The sequence below is a fragment of the Oncorhynchus nerka genome, linkage group LG10 (genome assembly GCF_034236695.1).
Source record: "Oncorhynchus nerka isolate Pitt River linkage group LG10, Oner_Uvic_2.0, whole genome shotgun sequence".
NCBI classification, from domain to species: domain Eukaryota; kingdom Metazoa; phylum Chordata; class Actinopteri; order Salmoniformes; family Salmonidae; genus Oncorhynchus; species Oncorhynchus nerka.
Window position 1 is genome coordinate 57774464 of NC_088405.1, and position 12551 is coordinate 57787014.

At 40.7% G+C, this 12551-nt stretch overlaps 1 protein-coding gene across 2 annotated transcripts in view; it reads left to right on the plus strand.

Moving 5' to 3' along the window:
• Positions 1 to 5509: 5509 nt before the first annotated feature.
• LOC115135704 (roundabout homolog 2-like) overlaps positions 5510 to 12551 on the plus strand; it is a 263498-nt gene continuing 256456 nt past the window's right edge. For both annotated transcript variants that reach the window (XM_065023620.1, XM_065023621.1), the window contains exons 1-2: positions 5510 to 5662; positions 5816 to 5938. In XM_065023620.1, the coding sequence (XP_064879692.1) occupies positions 5833 to 5938 (106 nt within the window). In that variant the 5' untranslated portion in view covers positions 5510 to 5662; positions 5816 to 5832. The remainder of the gene's footprint in view (positions 5663 to 5815; positions 5939 to 12551) is intronic.

Sequence of the window (12551 nt, forward strand, 5' to 3'; positions counted from 1 at the left end):
AGTTCTGTGTTTGAGACCAGTGGACTCAATAGGCTGAGTGAATAAGTAGCTGGTGTCGTCAACCTTTTTTCAAAGTGGTTGACAAAGTTGTCCACAGAGAAGGAGGAGGGAGGGGGTGGAGGATTAAGAAGGGAGGAGAAGGTGGAAAAGAGGTTCCTAGGGTTCGAAGCATAAGCTTGAAATTTAGTGGTAGAAAGTGGCTTTAGCAGAAGGGAGAGGATTTAGCAGAAGGGAGAGATGATGGGATAGAAGAGAGAATTTGGGGAGAGAGAGAAGATTGTGATGGTGCATGACCATCTGGGTAGGGGATGAATAGTGTCATGTCTTTGGCATCATTAACCTTTCTAGCGCAGGGGTTCCGCTAATGTAACTGTCACACATTAACAAGTCCAATACAGCAAATGAAAGATAAACATCTTGTTAATCTACCCATCGTGTCCGATTTCAAAAATGCTTTACAGCGAAAGCACTAACCTTTGATGATCTTCATCAGATGACACTCATAGGACATCATGTTACACAATACATGTATGCTTTGTTCGATAATGTGCATATTTATATCCAAAAATCTCAGTTTAAATTGGCGCCTTATGTGCAGTAATGTTTTGATTACAAAATATCCGGTGACTTTGCAGAAATACTCATAAACATTGATAAAAGATACAAGTGTTATTCACAGAATTAAAGATAGACTTCTCCTTAACCTCTTGCTTCTACTCGGGACGCTTGCGTCCCAACTAGAGCTCTGGAAATGCAAATGCGCTACGCTAAATGCTAATAGTATTAGTTAAAACTCAAAAGTTCATTAAAATACACATGCAGGGTATCGAATTAAAGCTACACTCGTTGTGAATCCAGGCAACAAGTCAGATTTTTAAAATGCTTTTCGGCGAAAGCATGAGAAGCTATTATCTGATAGCATGTAACACCCCAAAAGACCCGCAGGGGACGTAAACAAAATAATTAGCATTTCGGCGTTACACAAACCGCACAATAAAATAGAAAACATTCATTACCTTTCACCATCTTCTTTGTTGGCACTCCTAGATGTCCCATAAACACTATTTGGGTCTTTATTTCGATTAAATCGGTCCATATAAAGCCTAGATATCGTTATATGTAGACTGTGTGATAAACAAAAAAAACATCGTTTCAAAACGTAACGTCATTTTTTTAAATTCAAAAAGTCGACGATAAACTTTCACAAAACACTTCGAAATACGTTTGTAATGCAACTTTAGGTATTAGTAAACGTTAATAAGCGATAAAATTCATGTCAAAATTCATGTCAAATTCACTGTCATCTCAGATTTTCAAAATATGCTTTTCAACCATAGCAAAACAAGCATTTGTGTAAGATTATTGATTGCTAGCATAGCATTTAGCGTAGCATTTAGCGTAGCATTTAGCGTAGCATTCAGCATGCAACGTTTTCACAAAAACAAGAAAAGCATTCAAATAAAATAATTTGCCTTTGAAGAACTTCCGATGTTTTCAATGAGGAGACTCTCAGTTAGATAGCAAATGTTCAGTTTTTACAAAAAGATTATTTGTGTAGGACAAATCGCTCCGTTTTGTTCATCACGTTTGCCTATGAAAAAAACCTGTATGCAGGAGTGTAATTCTCTAGGCAAGCTCATTAGCATAACGCAACGTTAACTATTCATGAAAATCGCAAATGAAATGAAATAAATATATTTGCTCTCAAGCTTAGCCTTTTGTTCACAACACTGTCATCTCAGATTTTCAAAATATGCTTTTGAACCATAGCTAAACAAGCATTTGTGTAAGAGTATTGATAGCCTAGCATAGCATTTAGCCTAGCATTCAGCATGCAACATTTTCACAAAAACAAGAAAAGCATTCAAATAAAATAATTTACCTTTGAAGAACTTCGGATGTTTTCAATGAGGAGACTCTCAGTTAGATAGCAAATGTTCAGTTTTTCCAAAAAGATTATTTGTGTAGGAGAAATCGCTCCGTTTTGTTCATCACGTTTGGCTAAGAAAAAAAAATGAAAATTCAGTCATTACAACGCCAAACTTTTTTCCAAATTAACTCCATAATATCGACAGAAACATGGCAAACGTTGTTTAGAATCAATCCTCAAGGTGTTTTTCACATATCTATTCGATGATAAATCATTCGTGGCAGTTGGGTTTCTCCTCGGAAGCAAATGGAAAAATACATGCAGCTGGAGATTACGCAATAATTTCGACGGAGGACACCAAGCGAGCACCTGGTAAATGTAGTCTCTTATGGTCAATCTTCCAATGATATGCCTACAAATACTTCACAATGCTGCAGACACCATGGGGAAACGACAGAAAGTGTAAGCTCATTCCTGGCGCATTCACAGCCATATAAGGAGACATTGGAACACAGCGCCTTCAAATCTGGGGCATTTCCTGTTTGACATATCATCTTGGTTTCGCCTGTAGCATCAGTTCTGTGGCACTCACAGATAATATCTTTGCAGTTTTGGAAACGTCTGAATGTTTTCTTTCCAAAGCTGTCAATTATATGCATAGTCGAGCATCTTTTCGTGACAAAATATCTTGTTTAAAACGGGAACGTTTTTTTTATCCAAAAATTAAAAGAGCACCCCCTATATCGAAGAAGTTAACATAAAACATCAATAATGTTTCAATTTGAGAATTCCTTTGTCTTAAGAAAAGCACTGGAACGAGAGGTAACTCTGTCGGGAGTGCGCGTCATGAGACCAAGGCTCTCTGCCAGACCACTGACTCAAAGAGGTCTCATGAGTCCCTCCTTTATAGTAGAATCCTCATTCAACTTTCAAAAGACAGTTGACATCTAGTGGAAGCCCTAGGAAGTGCAACCACATCCATATCTCAATCTGTACTTGGTAGGCAAAGCTTTGAAAAACTACAAACCTCAGATGTCCCACTTCCTGGTTGGATTTTTCTCTGCCATATGAGTTCTGTCATTCAAACATTTTTAGAAACTTCAGTGTTTTCTATCCAATATTACTAATAATATGCATATATTAGCATCTGGGACAGAGTAGGAGGCAGTTCACTCTGGGCACGCTATTCATCCAAAAGTGAAAATGCTGCCCCGTATCCCAAAAAGGTTAAACTGAAGACTGTTTCGTTTATCAAATCAATTCTCTAATTATTATAATGTGATTAACTAATCAGGAAGACGTAATTAACTAGGAAGTCAGAGCACCAAGGAAAATATTCAAATTACAAAGTTATATTAGGAAAATTATAACATTCAGATATTTTAATATCTGATCAATTAGTCTTCTAATTAATGAATTATTCTTTACATTTACATTACATTTAAGTCATTTAGCAGACGCTCTTATCCAGAGCGACTTACAAATTGGTGCATTCACCTTATGACATCCAGTGCAACAGCCACTTTACAATAGTGCATCTAAATCTTTTAAGGGGGGGGGGTGAGAAGGATTGCTTTATCCTATCCTAGGTATTCCTTAAAGAGGTGGGGTGTCAGGTGTCTCCGGAAGGTGGTGATTGACTCCGCTGTCCTGGCGTCGTGAGGGAGTTTGTTCCACCATTGGGGGGCCAGAGCAGCGAACAGTTTTGACTGGGCTGAGCGGGAACTGTACTTCCTCAGTGGTAGGGAGGCGAGCAGGCCAGAGGTGGATGAACGCAGTGCCCTTGTTTGGGTGTAGGGCCTGATCAGAGCCTGGAGGTACTGAGGTGCCGTTCCCCTCACAGCTCCGTAGGCAAGCACCATGGTCTTGTAGCGGATGCGAGCTTCAACTGGAAGCCAGTGGAGAGAGCGGAGGAGCGGGGTGACGTGAGAGAACTTGGGAAGGTTGAACACCAGACGGGCTGCGGCGTTCTGGATGAGTTGTAGGGGTTTAATGGCACAGGCAGGGAGCCCAGCCAACAGCGAGTTGCAGTAATCCAGACGGGAGATGACAAGTGCCTGGATTAGGACCTGCGCCGCTTCCTGTGTGAGGCAGGGTCGTACTCTGCGGATGTTGTAGAGCATGAACCTACAGGAACGGGCCACTTTACTTCACGCTAGTCTCATTTCAAACGTCGTAAATGGTTGTTTATCTTTTTATTTTTTTATTTGACCTTTATTTAACTAGGCAAGTCAGTTAAGAACAAATTCTTATTTTCAATGACGGCCTAGGAACAGTGGGTTAATTGCCTGTTCAGGGGCAGAACGACAGATTTGTACCTTGTCAGCTCGGGGGTTTGAACTTGCAACCTTCCGGTTACATGTTCAACACTCTAACCACTAGGCTCCGTCTTCACTTCATGAATCATCCATACATCAATTGTCTTAAATCATGTATTTACTAACTAAATAATCACAGAAATGCATAAACAAACAAACAGTAGATATGATAGCGGAGTCTCCCTAGTGGGATAAACCGGTATCGCGGCTTGGTGGACAAAAGGGAAGTGGGGGTCGATGGAGATTAAAAGACACTACAAAGTTGATAATTATACAAATTTAAATGCTAATCATTTGCACATGAACGCTCACTCATCGGGAATAATTGCAATCAATATATTTATTTACACTCAGAATATCATTGTGATCTGTTGGAGAGTTTGTTTCTGTTGGAGAGTTTGTCTGCCTTCTCTCTCTGCCATGGTTAGAATGGTTAGTTCCGAGTAACATTCAGCAATGTTGTTATAGAATAGATGTTACGGCGGTTGTCGGGTACATAATTCCTAGCTGCAGACTAGTAATTAGTATCAAAGATTTGTTCTTATTCTGTCTGTATCGATAGTCTCAGAGTTGAACCACGTGGTATGGTTAAGAATTCAGCAATCTACTCAAACCTTCGCCCTCTCGGTTATTGAGGTAAGCTGGTCTGGGCTCAAACCTTAGCCCTCTCGGTTATTGAGGTAAGCTGGTCTGGGCTCAAACCTTAGCCCTCTCGTAATTGAGGTAAGCGTGGTCTGAATATAACCCCCACCTTGGGAATTTATATTTGGAAGAGCAGAATGGGGCTATCCCAGGACACCAGATCAATGTCTGTGCTCATGGGGCGGGCCAATGTTTTAGTTAAACTCCAAAGGGAATTGGAGTTTCCTTCATTAAACAGTTTAAAATCACATTACATAATTCCACAAATAGACCCGTACACTAAAGCCTACAGGGAGATGTGCGAACAGGTATAGAAAACACACACATAGTTGACATAGCTACAAAATATCTAAATTGATCAATTGAAAATTAACTAGGAAAGTTACTCAAGTGACGTAGGGGTGTGGTGCCTTCCTCGAACAACTCTACAAAACTAGCTGTGTTTAGGCAAAGGTCTAAGTTTTGCACCAAAAGTGTCACCGACATGACCGCCACTTACAGATGCCACTGAGAAACCAGGGGAGACTGAAGAACTAACACTAATTGCTAACTACCTAGCAGAGGTGGAGAGCACACCTCCCTGTACAGATTGCTGATTGCTTAGGAGAGGTGAAACCACTCCCCCTCCAATACAACCACTGATTACCAAAACAAGTCACAAATTGTCCTACCCCTTGATCATGGTGGATGTGTCAACAAGTATCTGCAAATGATCAGCAGTCAGCAGTTCACACACCAAGTAGGCCACTTGGAAGGCAGGCAGCTCTTAAAGCAGAAGGCCCTAGCTAGCAAAAAGACTGTACTAGACCACAACAGATAAAGACAACAAAAGGTAGACTTCTCACTCCTGGATATATCAGGAGTGCTCTAGCTATAGAATGAAGCACTACCACTACTAATAACTGAAAAATAAACAGCTAAACTAGACGTCACTCATCAGAGATGTTCTCAATATGTCTATGTTGCTGACTACTTGTGATTACAGATGCCCATTGTGTGACTATGGACTACCAGAATAGAGCAAATCCACTCTCCTCTCAGTCCAGAATGTCCTCCTCTCTCCTGCTCCTCCTCTTCCTCCACATCATAGAGATTGTCCATGGGCAAGGTAAGATTTCACATGTGACTGCCTGGCTGGGGATGGGGCAAGTATTTGGGAGAATATATTTGACAATTACGGCCGGGATTCAATCTGATCACAGATTTAGACATTGCACCATTTAAAGGTAATTTCCGGTGAATGTAAGCATTGCCTGTAAAACGTGATTTGCCGACAAAACATATTGGGATTGAAACCCGGCCTGAATCTAAACAGGAATAGTAACTGCAGTACACAGTAAGCAATTGAGAACCCAATGTATTGTAAATGGTTCATATCTTCAAGCTGAATTGAAAAAGAATGTTAGGAAGATAGAAATATTGTTAACCTCATTAAAATCAATCATCAATCCATATCTTTATTGTCGCAATTGGGAAATGTGTTGTGCAGTCTGGGTTAAACAATGAAGACAACATTAAAAACTGTGGCAACCATACAACAGATACAGTATACACGTAAGTCAAATAATGAGTTTGGTTACAGTCTCAAAACATAATGTGCAGATTCAGATAGATTTCCGCCTGTGGGATAAAATAGTTATTGGATCTGTTGCTCTTGAGTTTGGGAAGTCTAAAATGACGACCTGAGGGTGATCAGAACAGTCTAGAATACAGTGGGGCAAAAAAGTATTTAGTCAGCCACCAATTGTGCAAGTTCTCCTACTTAAAAAGATGAGAGGCATGTAATTTTCATCATAGGTACACTTCAACTATGACAGACAAAATGAGAAAAAAAATCAAGAAAATCACATTTAGAATTTTTAATGAATTTATTTGTGGAAAATAAGTATTTGGTCAACTACAAACAAGCAAGATTTCTGGCTCTCACAGACCTGTAACTTCTTCTTTAAGAGGCTCCTCTGTCCTCCACTCGTTACCTGTATTAATGGTACCTGTTTGAACTTGTTATCAGTATAAAAGACACCTGTCCACAACCTCAAACAGTCACACTCCAAACTCCACTATGGCCAAGACCAACGAGCTGTCAAAGGACACCAGAAACAAAATTGTAGACCTGCACCAGGCTGGGAACACTGAATTTGCAATAGGTAAGCAGCTTGGTTTGAAGAAATCAACTGTGGGAGCAATTATTAGGAAATGGAAGGGGCTCCACGCAAGATCTCACCCCGTGGGGTCAAAATGATCACAAGAACGGTGAATCCCAGAACCACACGGTGGGACCTAGTGAATGACCTGCAGAGAGCTGGGACCAAAGTAACAAAGCCTACCATCAATAACACACTACGCTGCCAGGGACTCAAATCTTGCAGTGCCAGACGTGTCCCCCTGCTTAAGCCAGTACATGTCCAGGCCCGTCTGAAGTTTGCCAGAGAGCATGTGGATGATCCAGAAGAAGATTGGGAGAATGTCATATGGTCAGATGAAACCAAAATATAACTTTTTGGTAAAAACTCAACTCGTCGTGTTTGGAGGACAAAGAATGCTGAGTTGCATCCAAAGAACACCATACCTACTGTGACGCATGGGGGTAGAAACATCATGCTTTGGGGCTGTTTTTCTGCAAAGGGACCAGGACGATTGATCCGTGTAAAGGAAAGAATGAATGGGGCCATGTATCGTGAGATTTTGAAAACCTCCTTCCATCAGCAAGGGCATTGAAGATGAAACGTGGCTGGGTCTTTCAGCATGACAATGATCCCAAACACACCACCCGGGCAACGAAGGAGTGGCTTCGTAAGAATTATTTCAAGGTCCTGGAGTGGCCTAGCCAGTCTCCAGATCTCAACTCCATAGAACATCTTTGGAAGGAGTTGAAAGTCAGTGTTGCCCAGCAACAGCCCCAAAACATCACTGCTCTAGAGGAGAGCTGCATGGAGGAATGGGCCAAAATACCAGCAACAGTGTGTGAAGACCTACAGAAAAAGATTGACCTCTGTCATTGCCAACAAAGGGTATATAACAAAGTATTGAGATAAACTTTTGTTATTGACCAAATACTTATTTTCCACCATAATTTGCAAATAAATTCATTAAAAATCCTACAATGTGATTTTCTGGATTTTTTTTCTCAGTTTGTCTGGCATAGTTTAAGTATACCTATGATGAAAACTACAGGCCTCTCATCTTTAAGTGGGAGAACTTGCACAATTGTTGGCTGACTAAATACTTTTTTGCCTCACTGTACTCTCCTAACTACTTGCTCTCTGATCTTGCTGGCCACCTTTACCACCCTGTCTAGCCTGTTTTTGTTACCAACATTAAGATCACCAAACCAGGCCACCGGAGCTGCACAACTTTCAACCTACATCCTGACATCCGGTTTGGGATGAACATATTGTGCCACAGACTCTCTCTCTCTCTCTTTCTCTCTCATAGCAGCACAGCACCACAGCCCAAGGTTAATGTGCCCTCAAGTTGGTGAGTGTTTAGGCTGGACAGGGCCTGATGAATGGTTCATCTCTCTGTGTGTATGCCAACGCAAAAACACACCAGGGAGAGGGGAGCATGGGACAGATGGTGCTCCTTAGGAGGGCTTTGACTCTACCTGTCTCAGTGGGAGAGTATGAAGTGAAGGATGGAGAGGAGTTGACAAAGATAGGAGCAAAAGTTGAAAATGAGCCTGTGTTCACAAGACCCATAGCCCATTCCATGTCTGTTCACAAATACATATTTTTGATAGCATGAAGACGGCAAATCCACAATCTCCTTATTCACAGCAAAGCAGCTGGCATTCTTTCCAATATTAAATACATCTGAATGTCTGGGTGAGTATTATCCTTTGTTGCAAGTTTGCAGTAGCAGGTCAAAGCCACAAGATGGAAGCACTATTCAGCACTAGGAACAGTGGACAGCTCCTTCTTCATTTTTGAAGTCACAAGACTAAGAATGTTTTTTGCACTGGCGTAGCACACACTCCAGGATGAACATCCAGGATGAATATCTCAATTTAACTCACTTTGTTAAGCCCTAATCTATGGATTTCACATGACTGGGCAGGGGCGTAGACATTGGTGAGCCTGGGAGGGCATAGGTCCATCCACTTGGTAGCCAGGCCCACCCACTGAGGAGCCAAGCCCAGCCAATCAGAATGAGTTTTCCCCCACAAAAGGGCTTTATTACAGACTCCTGGCAACAGCTCTGGTGGATATTCCTGAAGTCAGCATTCCAATTGCACGCTCTCTCAAAATGTGAGACATCTGTGTTGTGTGACAAAAATGTTAGAGCGGCCTTTTATTGTCCCCCCCCCCCAACCCCCCAGCACCTGTGTAATGATCAAGTACTTTTGGGGGGGTTGGGGGGATCTTTGCTCAAACCTTGCGGGTGGTGGAGTGGGGTGACAGTGTCTACTTAATCCATTGTCATTTACAACTTGTCTAGTGTTTAGATCTAGGTTATGGCGTTTGTCATTGATGGATTGACAAATAACACTATACTTTCATTTTCATACCATTAGATTATCTGGCATACTGCTTTTTGTGATGATTAAGTTGCTCAAAAAGCTCAAGTGAAAACATTTGTTTTGGGTGAGCAATTATAAATGCTTATGGAGATGAAGAGAAAATAATGCTTGGCTTCCTCCATCCTGACAGATTGTTGCAAAATAAGCTTTCTGTAAAGCTGCCAACATCAGTGCTCTCATTATAGTCCTCATTCAGACTCTCCTGAATTTAAACAGTTTTGTAAGTTCCCTGGCAGGGATTCTATGGTTGTACTGGCTCTCAATCTTCTAACGGGTGTTGGAATGTGCGTGTGTGGGTTGTATCAATGCAGAAACACACATATCTTGTTTTTGGGATCAACACACTTGCACAGAACTAGTTAATCACATCTTCCTTAACAATTTCCCCTTTATCTTAGCTGTAAGAGACGGATGTAAAACCTTGCCTGTATCAAAGATTAATTATCTTAAAGATTTTCCCTTGTGTGTGTGCTTTTTGTATTTATCGCTGACTACAGACTGCATACACAGTGACAGTTGGCTGTATCTTAGCATGACCATTCACAGAGAAACATGGTGATAAGAGCTTCTAAGGCAATGCAGAAAGTCAATGGGGAGATAAGCTTCCAGTGCATTTTGCAAGGGGCTGTAAAGATATAATAGCCTGTTATTTTCCCTTTTCCAATAAAAAGGTAGAAATATTGAAACTTTGGCAGTGAACACACACACACATACAACGTAAAGAGAGAGAAAGCCCAACATATATTATTCAGTGAAGGTTGAGAGTAGTTATTTATTATCAGTTCTTTATTAGAAGAAATACTGCAGAGCCAATGTTCAAACTAGCTTCTCTTCCATCTGCGATTGTCTAGATGTTCTGTTTCTCAAGTTTCCTTTCTCAGTCCAGGTGAGAGAGCCTGCCTGAATCATATCAAGGTTTGTGTCTCTACCCTGTGTCCACAGTAAATCTCACTGCACTCTCCGCTGTGTGTTCCATTACACGTACAGTATTTCCTGACTATCCTATTAGTTAAGCATTTTTCGTCAGAGAACCTATTTTTCTCTGCCAGTGTTCAGGTTAAACTGTAGAGAACCTAAACAGGACATCTAGTGTAGTCTTGTACATCTGTTACGATGGAATGACTCTCAGACTTCATTTAGCCTTGTGGCTAAGGGCAGGACCCATGTTAATATGTTGATGAATGGCTGTGTGTGCTGGGGGGGAAACCTGCTGGGTTGTGACTGTGTGGCAGATGGTTGTACTCCTCTCACCAGCACAGGCAGAACTTTGCAGAGTCATATTCTGGTAACTCAAGGTAGCACTCTCATGCAGAGGGGGTTGATTGAGAAGAGTCACTTCTGTCATGTTGTTTGTCTGCGGGTTCCTTTAATGAAGGGGTTGGGCCTGAGGTTTTGCCTTTGTTGATATTGATCATAAAAGCCTTAGGGTGATTGTATTTGTCTGTTACCTTGGCAACATGATTATGCACAAGCCATTATGATCGACTATAACTTTTTTTTTTCTCTCAGAGCCCAATGACTATATTTTTTGCATGCACACAAATTCAAGGTCTGTTCTCTCGATGCCAAGGACAGAGCTGATTTTGCTATTCTCTTCATGGCCACTGGATGGCAGTGTTATGGTGGAAACATTTGGCTTTGCTGGAAAAATGTACCCGTTGAAATGTGGAGCACAGACCAGTTTCAGCTACAGTGTCTTCGGAGCGTTTTAGTACCCCTTGACTTATTACACATTTTGTCGTGTTATAAACTGAATTAAATATGTATTTTTTTTCAACCATCTACATACAATACCCCATATAGACAAAGTGAAAACATGCTTTTAGAAATGTTTTCAAATGTATTACAAATGAAATACATGCCCTGAGTCAATACTTTTTAGAAGAACCATTGGCTGTGGTTACAGCTTTGAGTCTTTTTGGGTAAGTCTCTAAGGGACAGATCGAAATGTACTGTTGGGAGGGGTGGTCCAAATTATATATATATTTTTGTCTCCGTAATGTGTCTGTATCTATGTAATTACATATGTATTTATCTAAAAAATAGAGACCACAATGGAAATAAGTCCCTGACTTTATTGTGCGATCTCGGTCACTTTAAAAAATCTTTGTGTTCAGTATATATCTTCTTTTTTTTAACTGACAAATCAAATCAATCAATCCAAAATGTGCAAATTGATGAATGGAAAGAGACATCTGTTACAAAAAACCAAACTATTTAATGACTTTCGGAGATTGTCAAGCCAAGTCTTCGGTACAAGGGATGTATTTTCTGTTTGCCTAGATTAACATAGTCTATTTATTGTGATGTTGAAAACGCAAACCATGATGTTGAAGTGCCCAAAGTCAGTATGCTTTGTTTATTGGTTATGTGGTGCATTGGCACAGAAACCTGTTGGTGGAAAATTCATTTCATATTTTTTTTATATAATTATAAATAGGGCATCATCAATGTTGAAATGTTGAAAATCCGATTTTCTTCAAGCGGATCATTGTCTGCAGCCGGCTCTGATCGTATAGTAATGAAAACAGACTGGGAGAGTGAGCTCGTCTATGGTGGTCCGTGAACCGTCAACCTTCTGGCCCATAGCCCTGCGTGTCATCGACTGTGCCTCAAAAGCATGCTCAAGTGGCAAAGTCGATATCCACGTTTATAAACATAGGGTCGCTACAGTTATTTTGACTTGAGGTCGATAACATTATTTGGATTTAACTCTATTAGGGGGTAGGGTGTTCAAATTATTTTACGATCTGTCCCTAAGAGCTTTGCACACCTGGATTGTACAATATTTGCCCATTATTCTTTTGAAAATTCTTCAAGCTCTGTCAAGTTAATTGTTGATCATTGCCAGACAGCCATTTTCAAGTCTTGCCATAGATTTAAGAAGATTTAAGTCAAACCTGTAACTAGACTACTCAGGAACATTCAATGTCATCTTGGAAACTCCAGTGTGGATTTGGCCTTGTGTTTAAGGTTATTGTACTGCTGAAGGTGAACTTGTCTCCCAGTGTCTGTTGGAAAGCAGACTGAACTAGGTTTACCTCTAGGAGTTTGCCTGTGCTTATAGCTGTATTCCATTTCCTTTTGTAAAAAATAAACTCCCTAGTCCTTTCCAATGACAAGCATACCCATAACATGATGTAGCCACCACCATGCATGACAATATGAAGATTGATACTCAGTGATGTGTTATGTTAGATTT